Source organism: Prionailurus viverrinus, chromosome A3 (assembly GCF_022837055.1).
Source record: "Prionailurus viverrinus isolate Anna chromosome A3, UM_Priviv_1.0, whole genome shotgun sequence".
NCBI classification, from domain to species: domain Eukaryota; kingdom Metazoa; phylum Chordata; class Mammalia; order Carnivora; family Felidae; genus Prionailurus; species Prionailurus viverrinus.
The window spans coordinates 28,311,935-28,329,731 of NC_062563.1; the positions used below are offsets into that span (position 1 = coordinate 28,311,935).

At 44.4% G+C, this 17,797-nt stretch overlaps 1 protein-coding gene across 1 annotated transcript in view; it reads left to right on the forward strand.

Annotated features, from left to right (window-relative positions):
- PSMF1 (proteasome inhibitor subunit 1) overlaps positions 1–15,567 on the forward strand; it is a 48,299-nt gene extending 32,732 nt beyond the window's left edge. Inside the window, exons 6-8 of the mRNA XM_047853517.1 lie at positions 13,262–13,315; positions 14,456–14,614; positions 15,140–15,567. Of these exons, the coding sequence (XP_047709473.1) occupies positions 13,262–13,315; positions 14,456–14,614; positions 15,140–15,191 (265 nt within the window). The 3' untranslated portion in view covers positions 15,192–15,567. The remainder of the gene's footprint in view (positions 1–13,261; positions 13,316–14,455; positions 14,615–15,139) is intronic.
- The last annotated feature ends 2,230 nt before the right edge of the window (positions 15,568–17,797 follow it).

A 17,797-nucleotide genomic window follows, 5' to 3' on the forward strand; every position in this document is an offset into this window, starting at 1 on the left:
GCCAGTTTGGTGCTGGCTGCTTCTAGGCCAGGGATGTACGTGGCGAGGACATTCCCTTGTGATGGAGACTCAATAGCAGAAAGTAGGTCTGTCCTACTCCTGACATCTCTAGGGAAGAGTTACTGAGAACAGCCCATCTGTAAGGGAAGGGTTGTGTGTGTGTGTGTGTGTGTGTGTGTGTGTTTATCTAAGCCTAACTTTTGTTGTTGTTGTCTTACAATTCTAACCCATTTCCCTTTGCCCCATCTGTCTTCAGTCAGACCGTATGCCCCAAATCCTACTCGCTGTTTTGAAAAACCAGTTTTTCCTATGCTTATCTGGCTTCACTAAAAATAAATCCTCAGATCTAAAGCTCTTGTCTTTCAAAATTCATTTTCAGTCCCAGTCTGTGTCTTTGCATATTTTTAATGTTTCTGATATTTTGTGTCGTGCATTTCCTTTTTAAAGTTTCATAATCTGTTTACTAAAGTGCCAAACATCTCTTTTTTAGTATCTGATATTATATTTTGCGGATATGCTGTAGTCTTGCCTAACCTCCATGGAGTATTTTAAGCATGTTCAGTTTTTCATCTTAAATAGTAAAGTTCTGTGCATCTGCATAGAGTTTTTTCCTTTTACTTCGTTGAGTTATATTTTCCATGCTGGCAGAGCTCAACATTTTTTAGTCTCAGAAACTCTCTTGAACTCTGAATTATTGAGAAAGAATTATTAAATTCTGAATTATTAAAGAGTTCTTATTTATCAACCAATATTTACCATATTAGAAATTAAAACTGAAATTTTACAAATACATATTTATTCATTCACTTAAAAAATAACAATGGACGCCTAGGTGGCTCAGTCAGTTGAGCATCCAACTTCGGCTTGGGTCATGATCTCGTGGGTTCGAGCCCCACGTCGGGCTCTGTGCTGACTGACATCTCAGAGCCTGGAGCCTGCTTTGGATTCATATTCTCTCTCTCTCTCTCTCTCTCTCTTAAATATAAAAAATTAAAAGTTTTTAAAAAACAGTAATAAACCCATTATATATTAACACAAATAACACATTTTTACAAAAATACTATTTTCCCCCAAACACAGAAATTGCACGAGAAGAATGATTTGTTTCACTTTGCTGCAGACCTATTTATCGTTAGGTATGGAAGATAAGTAGGTTCTCACTTCTGCTTCTGCATTTAGTCTGCAGGCAGTAATGTTTTTGTTGAGTCTTACCCTAATAGTTATAAGAAAAGAGAAGACTGGCTTAATAATGTTTTCAAATAATTGTGGATATTCTTATTTGCATTACACCAAAACTTGACAAGTGATAGTTTCTTGAAGGGTTAATTGTAGTGTGGAATCTGAATACCTAACAGCGAAGGTACGTTCTTGTACATTATTACGTTAAAATCCACTGGTCTGTCATGTCCTTTGGGTGGATCTTTTACCCGTGTATGATATTGGAAGATCATGTATCGATCATTTGGAAAATATTGGTTCACTGAGTTAATGCAGATCCGCTAAATGCTGACTCATTATCCAGTATCAAAAAAGTCACATTCATCAATATTACTATTCTCATCACCATCAGGACTGGGAAGCCATCAAGCTACTGATGAATACAAATTTTCAAATCGTTAATTTTCACCCAAAAGCTTCAATTTTATCATTGGCAACAGTGTCAGTTATTTGTCTTGTAGTAACAGGCCCACATTGTTTTGAGAAAATGTCTACTAGGTAGCCCAAGTCTGAATAATCATGGTTTGTCTGTCAGTCATTCTTTCAAGTTAAAATGGTTTTCCGTGAAAAAATGGCTAGTTGAGCTAGCAACTTAACTGTGAAAGTATTGGTAAGTGCCATTGTACTTCTTTATGTAGAAGTGCTCTATGCCTGTTTCCCATTTCATCACAGAGAATACCAAGAAGAGGTGTATTCAAAGATGGGAATTTTAGAACACTGAGTAATTTTTTACTGCTTCATCAAGGACATTCTAAAGTGACTCGAGAGTTATGCAGCAGGTGACTGGTGAGGGAGGGTACACCCGACTGCTAGTTTAGTGTCCCTGCTTTGATTCATACTAAGGAATCAGTGATTTCTCTCACCGCTGCTTTTGTACCGTCAGTGCAAATGTCAACACGGTGAAGAAAGCAAATAGCTTCTAAGATGAAATAGCTTTGATCTCATGGACCCCCTGAAATGAAAGAGTTTCAGGGACCCCTAGAGTTCTGTGGAGAACATTTTGAATCCTTTCTTTTTCTTTTTTTAAAATGTTTACAAGCTCTTTTAGATATTCCCTTTTTTTGAAGAGTCTTTCAGATCTCTTACCCATTTTTATATTCGGTTGTCTTATCTTTTTATGATTTGTAGGCATTGTTTGTGTATTCTGGATTTAAGTCCTTGGTCAGATACATGTATTGCAAATATTTTCCCTCTGTGGTTTGCCTTTGCACTCTATCAGCGGTGTTTTTTAAATTAAAGTATTCTTAATTTTTATGTAATCTAGCTTATCATTGCTTTCCCTTTATGTTTGATGTTCTTTTTGATGTTTGAGAAATCTTTGCCCTACCCCACAGTCATGGAAGATTTCTCATATATTTTTCTAGGAGCTCTGTTGTTTTACCTTTTATATTTAGATCTATAACCCATTTGAAATTAATTTTATGCATGGTACAAGATAGATTGATGTCTTACTATATTGAATCCAGTTGGTACAGCACCATATTCCAAAAATATTTATCCTCTACCTATGTCACCTTAATAATTAAATTTTCAATTTTTATTAGTCATGAAACTATTTCCTTTTTTTTTTTTTTTTTTTTTTTTAGTGTACATATTTAGTTTGAGAGAGAGAGAGCGCACAAGCAGGAGAGGGGCAGAGAAAGAGGGAGAGAGAATCCCAACGCAGGGCTCAGACTCACCAACTATGAGATCATGACCGGAGCTGAAATCAAGAGTCAGATGCTTAATCGACTGAGCCACCCAGGCGGCACCCCTGTTATTCCGTATTCTTAAAATTTGCCCTCATTGTCTTTCCTCTTAGAGGCAAATAATCTTGATCTCTTTGGTTTTTCTCGTGTATGGCAAAGCTAATTCAATAATAATTATTCAATCACTGCTTGTTGAGTGCCAATTCTTGTAAGCCACAAGCTAGGCGGTTCATCCATATGCGCGTATTTTATTCTCTCAACCCCATGAGATGGGCAAGGGCTCTCCTCATTTTACAAGTAAGGAAACTGAGGTTCATGTATAAGTAATTTGATCACAACCAGTAAAAAGCAGTTGTGATACAATAATAGAATATTGGCTACCACTTCTTGAACTTTTTATTATGTACCAGGTGTTACACTCTTGTAAACATCCTCGTGTGACACCTACAACAACCTCGAGAAATACTGTTGTCGTACTTTACAGGAGAGAAAGCTAAGGTGTAGGGATTTCATGACCTACCCCAAGTCACACAGCCATTAGATGGTGAAGCCAGAATTTGAACGTGGGTCTAACTCTAAAGCCTTTGCTTTTGCCTTCTTACAATCTCTCGTTCCCAAGTAAGTCTGTTTAAGTGTTGCTTATGTGTCAAGCACTGTACTGGGCACTGGGAATACGTGGTGAGGTGTGGACCCAGCCTTGAAGGAGTTCACAGTTGATCCCCCGCTGATTGCCCTGTTCATTCCAGATCATAAGTCCTTTAAAAACAATGACAAGTATTTTCTGAGGTCTGCTAAAGCACAGAGAAGGGTGATTATTCTGAATAATATTCTGAAGGATTGAGTGGTACAAGATAGAAGGAAAGGCTTCACAGAGATAATGCCTGATGAGCTAAATTCTGTAGGACTAATCAAAATTCTGTGATATTGAAAGTAATTGGCATGTATGGCTGAGGGGACAGTGGGTTTAAATGAGGCTCTGAAATCACCTCATGCGTGTGTATGTTGGGGCAAGGGAGGGAGTGAGGGCATTATATTTGCACTGGCATGTGAAAGGAGAGTAGGTGAATGTGAGAACCACATCACAAGGGGCCCCATGTGCTAAGGAGCTAGATTTGATCCTGGGTAATGGGAACCATCAAAACATTTGGGACAGAAAGCAGTCTGCTTGGGACCCCATGAACCACTGACTTTTTTCTGTGGAGGAATCCCGGTTAGGTTCTGACAACTAACGTGGTTAATATTTAGCAAGTCTTTACTGTGTGCCAAGCAGTTACATTTAAGTGTAAAATACAGTCTCTTAATCCTAACGAGAATGAGATAGATGCTTCTATTCCCATTTTATAGAAAAGAAAACTGATGCACAGAGAGGTTAATTAACTTAGCCAAACCAACATAGCTCATAAACGTTGGAGCAAGATTCAGCCCTTAGTATTTCCTCCTTTTTTTTTTTTAATGTTTTTTAATGTTTATTCATTATTGAGAGATAGAGACTGAGCATGAGCAGGGGAGGGACAGAGAGGGGGGAGACACAGAATCCAAAGCAGGCCGAGCCGTCAGCACAGAGCCCGACACGGGGCTCGAACTCACAGACCGTGAGATCATGACCCAAGCCGAAGTTGGATGCCCAGCTGACTGAGCCACCCAGGCGCCCCTAGTATTTCCTCCTTGTAACACATGTATCAGCAATCGTTTCAAAAGAAATGATCGTTTTGGATTGTTCTGAGAATAAAGAGAAAGTGGTGTGGTTGGAATTCAGTAAACTTGGGGGTGGAGAATAGATCGGTGATGACACTGTGGGGGTGAGCAAAGGCCAGGGCATGAGGAGTCTTGGGGGCAAGATCAAAAGCAGTAGGGATCCCTGGGAGGGACTTCATACTGTTTATGTTTTATTTTTGAATCACTCTGGCTCCTTTGTGGAGAATGGAGTATAAAGGTCCAAGAGCAGAAACAGGAAGATGGCGCCAGGAGCTGACACGGGCACCCAGGGAACAAACAACGGTGGTGGTGGGGTGAATGGTGGCAGAGACGAGGCAGATGATCTGGGGTATGTTTGGAAGTATACCTGATAGGACTTGCTGATGGGTTGGTTTAATGAAGGAGAGACAGATCCAGGATGATGCAAGGCTTTTGTGTTTCTTAGCCTGAGTCATCCCTAACTTGGGGCTACCATAGCTAACACCTCAGTGAACATACTTTGAAACTTAGAGCACATCTCTGAATGTTTCCTTAGCATCTGTCGCTGGAAGGAGAACCAAACAATTGTATTCGTTGGCATTCCCACCGTATTTTGATGCTGTTTCCCTATCCTTGCCATGTTGCTGGAGTTGGTCTCCTTTTTATTTTAAATTGTTTAGAAAAGCATCACCCCCGTAACATTTGTGAGCTAACTGAACCCAGATTTAGTTCCTTGTTTTTGTAGGACTTGAGCTCCCCATTCCTCATTGGCTGTTGGCTGAGGGCCTCTCAGCTCCTTAAGATTCCCTACGTCTCTTCTCACACGGCCCCCTCCATCTTCAAAGCCAGCGATAGTATGTCAAGTCCTTCTCATGTTTTGACTCTCCCCTTCCACCTTCTCTTCTGCTGCCAGCTAGAGAAAGTTTTCTGCTTTTTAGGGCCCATGTAAGTAGATTAGCCCATTCATATAATCTCCCCTTTTTGAAGTCAACTGTGCAGTATTACCTAAAACAATTGCAGGAGTGATTTGTCATCACATCACAGGTTCTGGGGATTAGATGGTGTGGAATATTGAGAGGGGGCCATTTCTAGAAATGTTACCTACCATAGTCTACCGTCTGGCCTCCCAAATGCAAAATATATTTCCCCTCCCCTCCCCATCGCCTTCGGGGTAACGTGTACCCATTACTACATCAGCTGAGTGTAAAATCTTACCTGAATATCATCAGCTTGCAGAACTCCAATCTCACCTTCTGAATCCTCCAAGTCAGGTGCAGTTCAGGCTTCTGAGCACAACTCCTGTCTGTTGATCAGAGAAGCAGGTTGTCCCCATCATACAGTGGTGGGACAGGCAGAGGGTAACATTTACCGATTTCTTTCTTTTTTTTAAGTTTGTTATTTTTTGAGAGAGCACATGCAGGAGTGGGGGAGGGGCAGAGAGAGAGGGAAAGAGAGAATCCCAAGCAGGCTCCGCGCTGTTAGTGAACCGTGAGCTCACGACCTGAACGGAAATCAAGAGTAGAATGCTTAACCAAGTGAGCCCCCGGGTGCCCCCCCAGTGAACTGATTTCTGACAGAAAAAAAACATGTGCACAGAAGTCACCAATTACACCATCATTTATAGTTACACCTACCAGAAGCAATACCAATACATACAGTAGAAGGTCAAGTAAATTTTAAAAATTTGCTTCACTTGAGTGATTATTACTTGGTCATTAAAAATGTCAATAGCAAAGACAACTTGGGAAATACAGGACATAAGTGGAGGAAAACAGTGGGATCTAAAATGATAGCATTATAATTTTATAAAAGCATGCTTATGAAAATAGACTAGAAAAGAATAGCAAAAAGAATCATGTTAGATTATGGTGACATCTTTCTTACAATTTTTAAATTTATGCATATCTGTTTCTTTTTTTCTTCTAAAAATATTTGTTTTCCTAGCCCAGATGCGATACTTCCCACCCACCCTCCATTCCCAGTTCACCTTTGAACTCACAGGATATCCTCAGCAGGGGGAAAAGAGAAGGTTTAGTGCTCTGCTTGCTCAGAGCATTGTAACTGCTGCCATACGTGTATATGCACACACACTCTTGTCTACTGTCCTCAGCATCTCCATGTGCCCAGTCCTAAATTTCTACGCTTAGCAGAACACAGTAAATAATCCTAGGCTACCAGAATTTCCCAGCTGAACTTGTACCCTGGCAGTCTTAGTCATTGGTGTTCCCCAGACTAGCAAAGTCCAGTCACGTTTCACTCAGCTTGTGAAACATACAGAATCTCAAGTCCCACTCGTGATCTTCTGGATTAAAACCTGCCCTTTTCTTGCACTGCTGGTGGGAATGCAAGCTGGTGCAGCCACTCCAGAAAACAGTGTGGAGGTTCCTCAAAAAATTAAAAATAGAACTGCTCTACGACCCAGTAATAGCACTACTAGGAATTCATCCCAAAGGTACAGGAGTGCTGATTCATAGGGGCACATGTACCCCAGTGTTTATAGCAGCACTTTCAACAATAGCCAAATTTTGGAAAGAGCCTAAATGCCCACCCACTGATGAATGATAAAGATGTGTTTATATATACAATGGAATACTGCTTGACAATGAGAAAGAATGAAATCTTGCCATTTGCAACAACGTGGATGGAACTGGAGAGTATTATGCTGAGTGAAATAAGTCAGTCAGAGAAAGACAGATATCATATGTTTTCACTCATATGTGGAATTTGAGAAACTTAACAGAAGACCATGGGGGAAGGGAACGGAAAAGAATAGTTTCAAACAGAGATGGAGGCAAACCATAAGATGCTCTTAAATACACAGAACAAACTGAGGGTTGATGGGGGGGCATGAGAGAGGGGAAAATGGGTGATGGGCATTGAGGAGGGCACTTGCTGGGATGAACATTTGTTATTGTATGTCAGTGATGAATCACGGGAATCTACTCCCGAAACCAAGAGTACACTGTATATGCTGTATGTTAGCTAACTTGACAATAAAGTATATTTAAAAAAAAAAAAAAAAAAAAAAAACCTGCCCTTAGCCAGATCCCCCACTGATGCATCTGCACATCACAGTTTGAGTAGAACTGGGTGGTCCAAACAATGCTTGGCAGCACATACGTGGTACAGCACTGGACAGCACTGCAAAGGCTTTGAAAACAACTGACATTGAAACCAGAACTTGGATCCTGAAGCCAGCTATGTTGATTGCCTGCTAAAATAGAAATATCAGGATTCTTCAGAGCCTCCAGGATACAATTCTAAATTACTGGGCATACAAAGCACCAAGAAAACTTCAACTCACACAACTCACAAAAAGGTAACAGGTGCCAGCACCGAGATGACACAGATGTTGGGATTATCTTGACAAAGACAGAAAGCAGCTATTACAAAAATGCTGCAAGAAGTGAGGGCAGACTGTCTTGAACTGAACAGAGCAGCAGGTCTCAGCAAAGAAATAGCAGGTATGAAGAAGAACCAAATGGAAATTTTAGAATTGAAAAGTAAAATAATCAAAACAAGCTCACTGGATGAAGGCATATCAGAATGGAAATAACAGAAGAAAGAGTAAACTTGAAGACCGAGCAATAGAAATTATCTTGTCTGAACACAGATTGAAAAATTAAGTTTCAGGGATTTGTGGGACAATTATAAAAGGTCTAACATAGGGGCAATCAGAGTCTTAAGAGAGGAGAAAGAAGACAGTACAGAAAAATTATTCGAAGAAAATAAGGGCTGAAAACTCCCCAGATTTGGCAAAAGACATTTTGGGCAAAAAACCCACAAATTCAAAAAGCTCAGCAAACCCTAAATGGATAAACCCAAGAAAGTCCATGTGCAGACATATAATCAAACTGCCAAGAACTAAAAATGAAGAAAAAAAAAAAAAACCATGAAAGCACCTAGGGAAAAACAATGACTTGCCTATAGAAGAATAAGAACGTGAACAATTGTGGATTTCTCATTAGAAATCATGGAGACCAGGAAGAGGTGGACAGATGTTCTCAAAGTATGAAGAAAAAAGAATTGTCAACCCAGAATTCTGTATCCAGCAAATATTTCACTTTATTTCTGAAGGATATTAAGAGTTCTTAGTGAAAGGAAACTAAGAATTCATAGTCAACAGCTCTTCTCAAAAGGAATTGCTAAAGGAAGTTCTTCAGACAGAAGGGAAATGATACCAGATGGAAACTTGGAACATCAGGAATGAAGGAAGAGCAATAGAAATGGTAAATGTCTAGGTAAATAGAACTGTTCTCTTGAATTCTCTAAAATGTGTTTTACAGTTGAAAGCAAAAATGACACATTTCACTTTATGTCAGTATAATAGGGAGCAACTATAACATAGAGGAGAATGAATGGACCTGCATATGCCTTCTACGGTCTCTGCCTTCTACTTGAAATGGTAAAATACTGTTTCAAAGTAGACTGAAGAGGTTCAGTCTGTATATTTGATCCCTCAAGCAACCACTTGGAAAAAACTCTAAGAAGAGATCGAGTAAAAAACACTAAAATTGAATAAAAAGAAAGAGGAAACAGAGGAATGAAAAACAGAGGGAACATTTGGAAAACGAATAATAAATGGTAGTAGCTATAAATCTAAACCTATCACATAAAATCACATTAAATGTAAATGGTCTCAACACATCAGTTTGAGCATGGATGGGTTTTGATGTTGGGCAGACCCAGGATGAATACTGTATTGGCCACTTACTACCTATGTGGCTTTGTTTAAGAAACCTTGCTTCTGAGCCTGTTTCCTCATCTGTAAAATAAGAATAAAAATCATACGTACTCAGAGGGCTGCAGAGGGCTGAAATATGATAATGTATATAAGGCGCTCAGTGCATCCACCTGTTAAAAAAGGAGAGATACATATTTGCTCTCTATGCATAGTATTTTTGGAAGGACATACAAGAAGCTGGTATCTTAGTTGTCTTGTAGGAAGACCTGGTAGGCTGGGGAACAAGGGTGAAAGGGAGAATTTTTGCTTTTGTGGGCCCACAATCTTTTATGTACAATTCTGATATCAAGGGAGCTCTGAGGGGCACCTGGGTGGCTCAGTCCGTTGAGCGTCCAGCTCTTGATTTCGGCTCAGATCATGATCCCAGGGATCGAGTGGGATTGAGTCCCATGTTGGACTCTGCGCTGAGCATGGACCTTGACATATATTCTCTCTCCCTCTGTCTCTGTCTCTCTCTCTCTCTGTCTCTCTCTCTCTCCCCCCCTCCTCTCTCTCCCTCTCTCTCCGTCCTTCCCTCCCTCCCTCCCCCTCCCTCCCTCTCCCTTCCTCTCCCCCTTCCTCTCCCTTCCTCTCCCCCTTCCTCTCCCTTCCTCTCCCCTCCTCTCCCCCTTCCTCTCCCCCCCTCTCCCCCTTCCTCTCCCATAAGATTGGTGTCAAACCCTGTCCTGAAGTGGCATGAAGCTCCTCATACATTCATTTATCCCACTTACATGTGAATAGGCATTCGTTTTGCAGAAACATGAGGGTATTTGTTACAGCCCGGGTGCTGCTTGGGAGTGTTACACGATGGAAGTTAGGTACACCCATCTGACCTTTCTAAATCTGAAGAATTCTGAGTTCCAGGACACATCTAGCCTAAGATGATGGACTTGTGGGTCTTTTATCAGTCTTGAATTTTGAAACGGGTAGATGCATTACCTGTTGAGATTACATTTTCAAAATTAGTTTTTTTTAAAACTAAATTAGTACAGGGCAGGCTCTTGGTAAATAGCGGCGGTGGCTGTTACCCACTTCTTCCAGGCCTTGCCTGGCAGCATGTCTGTCTGTGCCCGCTGCGGCTGTGTCATCGTCAGCAGGCCCTGTGAGTGTTACTTCTTAGACTCCAGTCTTCTTAAAAGACTGAGGTGCAGAGGTTTGTGACAGACCCCTGCCAACCACCTAGATCATCCTCCACCCAGAGCACAGGGCCCGTCTTCTGCCCTCCAGTCCCGAGGCCTTTCCACGTCGCCAGACCGTGTAGCTGTTAGAGTGGTGTCAGCGGGATTTGTGTGCCCAAGAGAGGAGTGGGTGTCGTTTTTATCTAAGAGGAGAGGGGAGCACAGAAGGAGGAAATCGTGTGTGTTCGGGATCACCTTCAAATCCCTTCGGGGGGGCCCTGTTGGAGCCTGGATCATATGGTCATGTGGGCCTAGCCAGGCACTTTGGCCTACAACGTTAGTGTATAACACTCTACTTCAGCTGATTATCAGTTGAAGGAGGGGCTTGATTTCAGAGACCTTATACAAAAATCAGCTTTATTTTAATCCCTGTAGCCTCATTCAACGTATTCTGGACTGAGACTTTTTTTTTTTTTTTTTTTTTTTGAGGCATTCCCCTCAAAAGAACGGTCAAGAAGAAATTACAGCCAGGGGGACTTGCTGGACTGAGACTAATTTTTTTTTTTTTTTTTTTTTTAATGTTTAAGAGAGAGAAAGAGTGCAAGCAGAGGAGGGGCAGAGAGAGGGGGAGAGAACATCTTAAGCAGGCTCCACGCCTAGCATGGAGCCCAACATACGGCTCGATCCCACAACCCTGGGATCATGACCTCAGCTGAAATCAAGAGTCAGTCACTTAACCAACTGAGCCACCCAGGGGACCCAGGACTGAGACTATTTTAAAATGGGTTCTGAGCGTGTGCATAATAAATTCACAGAAATGTGCGTGCGTGTGTTGCAGCGAGATTGTGGTAAGTGTTGAGTCAAGGGATAGGCTGTGACAATTTCAAGTACACAAATGGTGGCCACGGGCCTGGCAGCTGCCTTTTCCAGTTTCTCTTCTCTGTTCCTTCTCCCTGCCCCGTCCCGTGCTCTGTGGCCCAGGAGAGAAAAGGAGAAAAGGCTATGTGTTGCAGGAGCTATAAGGTGCTGTTCTCCTAGGCATTTTTATAGCCATTAGAAGCCCCTTCTGTTTGCTGACCTGTAGTGGACCATTTCATGGAGATACACTCGGTGCTCTCCAGCACCCCTGTCCATCCACAGTGTGGCATGATGTTAACAGAGGCCACCAGCAAATTTGAACTAGGACTCGGGAACAGTCATCTACATCAGGAAAAATTCCTTCCCTTGGAAACCTAGCCACATCCACTTAAATCACAGTATCCTTTCCAGCATGATAGGTAGAACTGACTGAAGAAGCATCTCCTTTTGGATTTTTTCCCAGTTCTTTAATTAATGGCTTCTTACCTGTAAGTGTATATTAGCTGCTATTTACAAGGCTCTCCTGAGGTCTGGCAGGAACCCCCACCCCCTCCAGAACTGCAAGGTTTGTATTGCTTGCTAGGTCTCCAAGCAGGTTCCAAAGCACACTTTTGCAAATTTTTCGTATTTTTTGTTTTGTAGGAAAAAACCAGAAAAGCATAAAGAAAATCATCCCAGGAGTAACTGTCACTCTGTGCTTCTTTCAATTTTTATTTATACATACATGCCCCCGCACACATTTTTCACAGTTGATTCCCTGGGCTATTCCTAGGCTATCTCTTTTTCCCCCCCACAGTTAGCACTAGAGCATAAGCATTTTTTCACATCATTTTATTTTATTTTATTTTATTTTATTTTATTTTATTTTATTTTATTTTATCTTATCTTATCTTATCTTATCTTATTTTATTTTTAAACGTTTGTTTATTTTTGAGGGGGAGAGAGCAGAGAGAGAGGGGGACAGAGGATCCAAAGCGGGCTCTGCGCTGACAGCTGCAAACCTGATGAGGGGCTCAAACCCATAAACCGTGAGACATGACCTGAGCTGAAGTCAGACACTTAACTGACTGAGCCACCCAAGGCTCCCCTTTTCATATCATTTTGAAACCTCTGAGAACATTGTCTCCACAATTGCATTTAGGGATCCACCATAAAGTGCCTAACTGGTCCCTACTTAGGCCAATTCCAGTTCCCTTGATGAAAGTCTTTATGGTGATATTTTAATTTGAATTATGTATTGTTTAAGATAAATGCCTAGATAAGGAACTATTGGATCAAAGAGTATAAAGATACGTTAAGACTTTTGAAAGACACAGGTGTTTTGTATATATTAGACAGTACAGAATTGCTTTCCAGAAAGGATGCTCTCATTTATGCTCCTAGCTCATGCATTCCCAGTGAGAACAAAAGTGGGTTCTTGGTGTAGAGGTGAAAAAAATCTTAGAGGTTACAGTGGTTTGTGGCCCTCCAGTGGGCAGCGCATAAACAGGTACACGGTGTCTGTGGGATCGAAATGTCGTGGAGAGGCCATAATGTTCTGGCTGTGTGTTCACCCATCTTATTCCATCCCTGGAAGCTTTTAAGTCTTAGTCTTGGAGTTGGGTTTTGTTTTTAGGATATTTTCTAATCTGAAAGTTCTTGGTTCATGATACAAAGTTTAGAAACTTGAGAAAAGTGTAAATAAAATAAAATTTATCTTGAGGTTACTAACCACTGTCAGTACGTTTATTTTCTACAGTATTGAGGTCTCCTTGTTTTTAGCTTTGTGTTCAACTCTTTTCAATATTGCCTTTGTAATATATTAGTCTGTGCCAAAGACCACTTTGAAATATCCCTCGTGTTATGGTCTCATGCGGGGATTTCCCCTGTCCTCCATACCTGGGAGTGCATTTGTGACCCCACGGGCATTGGGTTCAATCCCTCGGGAGCCCAGGCACCTGGCTGCTATGGGACTTGTGGTAATTGTCCCTTGTTTGTTTCAGGTGTGATCCCCTGGGCCCGTTTGCTGTCGGGGGAGAGGATCTGGACCCCTTTGGGTGAGTCCTGCCAAGGAGGGGGCAGCAACACAACTTACTCTTGTGACTTTTCAGCCTCAGCTCACCTTCTAATCTTAGAGCTTTTCGTCAGCCTTGCTTTGGGGTGAAGGAGGCTGCTGGGGCTGAGCGGCTGAGAAGTCCCCGCCGCTGTTCCGCTCTGCCGTGCCTGCAGCAGTGAGGAAGAGCTCTGCTGGCGGGGTGGGGGAGGCGCCGAGCAAGCCAGCAGACAACTCCCCTGTCATTAGCTGACCCCGCTGGCCCTGGCGGAGGACAGCAGCCTCCCTTGGATGGAAGGGTTTCTCAGGTGCAGGCTGAGGAGCACGTGGTGGGCGACAGACTGAAGGGCAGTTCAGGGCTCCTCAGCAGTCACCTCACTTGCTCAGGGGAGTCTGATCCCCAGTAGACTGTGTGTGTGGTTTCTGTCGTGCACCCAACAAAGTCACTACAGCCTAGCCAGGCCCTGTCTTCTCTGAATGCTTCCGGGTAGATTTCAACCTGTGCTGCAAAGCGACCCCAACTTGAGCACCTCATTTTTAGATAGTGGGAAATCGCATGAGCCTGCAGTTGAGCTTGCACAGTGGCCGCAAAGTTTGGGGAACATCAGCTCACACATCCTGCTTTGAGCACAGGAGGTCAGGTGCATCTAACTCCATGAGGGACAGATGCTGTCAGGAGCCAGATTTGGGCAGTCCACGTGCAGTCCTAGATCACCCTGAGGCGCTCTCAGGAAACTGCAAGAAAGCCATCATCCGGAATTGTCCCAATCCCATTACTAGTCCTTAGACCTAAAATAGTGCCCTCCAGAACCTTATGATGGTTCTCCATTGACCTTGGCAAGTTCTGGCACCTGTTCTTGATCAAGTTGTCCCCCTTGGATGTAGAACATGGCAGGGATCTCAGTTTTGTGGGTTCGGGCAGCCTGGAAAGCTGAAAGGGCAGGCCGTACATGCCGGGAAAGGTGTGCTCTTGGTGTTCCTGTTCTTGTCCACTTCCTGCTGACTCTCAGGCAACCATCCATCAGTGTCTGCTTGAGCTCTCCAGAGTACACATCCCAGGCATTTTTAGTCCACTCACCTCCTTCGCCTCTCCTCCAGCAGCTCCTTGCCCCACCTGCTTACCCACCTTTTCTTCTTGCCTCAGGTGTCGGAGAGGTGGCATGATCGTGGATCCCCTGAGATCTGGCTTCCCGAGAGCACTCATTGACCCATCCTCGGGCCTCCCAAACCGTCTTCCTCCAGGCGCTGTGCCCCCAGGAGCACGCTTTGACCCCTTTGGACCCATTGGGACCAGCCCTTCTGGGTAGGTACTCACTCAGGCCCGCTGAGAAATAGGGCCTGATGGCAGCTCAGCTCAGCGTTACGGGAGCAAGCAGTCTGACTCTAGGTGCGGAGTCACCACTGGCTGCATCATCCCCCACTGCCGAGGGAGTGGAGCCTCCTCCGGGCCCCATGCTTGATGCCTCCCCAGAGCTCCCCAGCCCTCAGTGCCTCCCTTCCTCCAGCCCCCTCAGGGAGCACTCAGAGGAGGAGCTGCTCATACTCACTGAAGTTTAAGTCCGTGTCAGGACGCTGGATTCTAATAGCAACACTTAGGGGTACATATTACTGTCCATATTGCATAGATGCAGAAATCAAGACCCTGGAAGATGAATTAACTTACCCAGGGTGGGAGAGTCAGGATCATGGCTGTAGAGCGTGTGCGTTTCAACCCCACAGAGCACCATGTCGTTCTGGAGGGCAGGCTCCCTCTGCTGAGGCCCCGTCTGCCTGTGCGCCCCTGGCCCCGCCATCACTCCCAACTCACCAGCCCCTCTTTCCATTCCAGACCTAACCCAGACCATCTCCCCCCGCCGGGCTACGATGATATGTACCTGTGAAGGCCTCAAGAATGTAACATCCCAGCCTTCCCTCCACTCTCCTGGAGCTGCCGCCGCTGGCCCCGTCAGCAGCTGTGTTCTTGCGGTCTGGGGGCGAGGGACTCTGCCCATGTGTTTGCAGGCTGGCTGGGATTGCCTCCCCACCCCCTGTCAGAGCCAAGGCACCTGCTGCAGCTCTCCACCCGGCTGCGTATAGGTCCCAAAGAGCAGTCTGTGTGTCTCTCTCACCACCAGCTCCCGCACACTTCTCAAGGGACACTCCGGCAACATACACTCTCGGCCCGATGCAGTCGCAGCTGCAGCGCTATAAGAACAGAACGCATTTTGGATGTTATTATAAGAACCAAATGTCAATACAAAAATCATGCGGCCAGGCTCCCACTCTTCTTTTCTGCGCAGCTCCTTCCATTTCTGAGACTTTAGAGTTGAAATCTTTCTGGGGCCAAATGACTCTTTTCCTACCCAGGGCCTGTTCTTGCTTCTCAGACACCTTCCCTTCATAAATTGCTTTTGCAATGTGGCTACACAGACGAAAATGAGAGACTAGAAAGCCCCATAGGCCACAAGGAAGACTTTCACAGGGGCAGGCACGTTGCAGAGAGACCGCATCATGCGGAGAAGGGCAGAATCCTCCAGTTCTGCTTGCCCACACAGACCTGAAGGCTGATCTCATTTTTGCCACTAACTTACCGAGTTGACCCTAAGCAGGGCTCTCCCTTCCCAGGGCTTTCCTGCTGCCCTGGGAGGTGCCCTTCCTACTCTACAACATTCTGATGCCTGCCTCTGTGTGTGGCCACCTCTCGGAACTGGGCAAAGGAAAAGAATGAATTTTTGACGCTTTGTGTGGTGCTTACCTACAGGGTAACTCCGTGCCCCTTGGGGCCCACGCAAGAAAAGCACAGGAGCACGGGCTCCATCTGAGTGTGGTTTTGAACCCCCGTGGGAGCAGGGAGCCCAGCCTCTGGAAGCCAGTGGCTGGGGTGGATGGAGGAGCTAGTGAAGCAGGAAACAAGCCAGGAGGGCCTTTCACCCCCAGGGAGCCCCAGCCTCCAGAAGCCTGTGTCCTCTGTCCAGGCCCACCTGACCTCTGGTGTTCTCCGGATTCTTTTCAGCCCGAGGCCTGACAGACACGGTCAGTGATGAGCCCCCCCTGTGCTGGAGTGGAGAGAGCACCATAGAGCACCAGGCCCAGAGGCAAGAGATCAAGGCACTAGGCACTTTCCCTCCACAGCTAGCATTGCATCCATGGATGGGCCTTTCTGCTTCTCAGATCCTTGGGTTCTTTCTCCTAAATGAGGACACATTATTTATCTGTGGGCACAGGGTAGGCTACCAGAGCCTTCCTGAGGTGTCTGCTAATATGCTGTAGCCTGGAACTGCCTGAGAGGGGGTTAAGGGTACCCTCAGCTGGGGCTTGGGTGTGGAGGCCAGCATGAGCAGGCGCCCTGGCCATTTCTGGGAGACCCCATCTCAAGCACTGCTTTAGTGAAGACCACCTTGAAGCCTTTAGCCTTCTTCCTTAAGGGCCTACAAATGGGTGGAGTGTTTTTGTTTTAGAATTGGGTCATGCTGGCTACGGAAAGGACTTGGGGCAGTTTGGTCACATAAGCATCCTTCATTATAAAAGGAAGCATTAAAGGAACATCACAGTAGAAACCATCAGACGAGCAGGGAAGCAGATCACTTTTAGATCTGTGATTTAAGGAAAAGAGGATTCAAACAATAAATTTGGCACTTGGTTTTTCTAGTAGCAAAAGTTGAAAGGATAGTCCTATACATAATTGTTTTCTGAAAACAGAAACTTCAGTGATTCTCATCTGCAGAATCAGCCATTTTTTGCGTGGGTCTCCTTGTATCAAGGACACTGAGGAACATCGTGTCTTAGTTCTGTGGGGGGAAGTGAATGGGGCCTTCAGGAACTTCCACGTCACACTGTCAGTGTTTGTTGTAGTCTAGGCCACTTCCTCCTTCCAGCCAGGAGTAATCACCAGGCCGACCGGGAACGGTTCCAGGGTATGCCTTGTGGAAAGGTGGGATCCTTAACAATAAATATCAGCACTTAATAACCTGTTCCTTTTTTTAAAATTAAAAAAAAAACAAAAAAACAGCTTTATTGAGATATACCCACATGTACCCATGAAGTTTACCTTTTTCTTTTTTTTAATCTTTATTTTTGAGAGAGAGAGAGAGAGAGACAGGGCATGAGCAGGGGAGGGGCAGGGAGAGAGGGAGACACAGAATCCGAAGCAGGCTCCAGGCTCTGAGCTGTCAGCACAGAAACGTGGGGCTCAAACCCACGAACCGTGAGATCATGACCTGAGCCGAAGTCGGCTGCTTAACCGACAGAGCCACCCGGGCGCCCCACAGTTTACCTTTTAAAAGTGTGCAATTCAGTGGTTTTTACTATATTCACAGTGTTGTGCATCCATCACCACATCTAACTCCTGAACATTTTCGCCACCTCAAAAAAAAAAAAAAAAGGAACCCTGTACCTATTAACAGTCCCTCCCATTGCCCCGCTCCTGGCCTCAGGCAAGCACTAGTCTGTTTTCTCTCTAAAGATTTGCCTGTTCTGGACACTTCTCACAGGGACAGTCACACGGCAC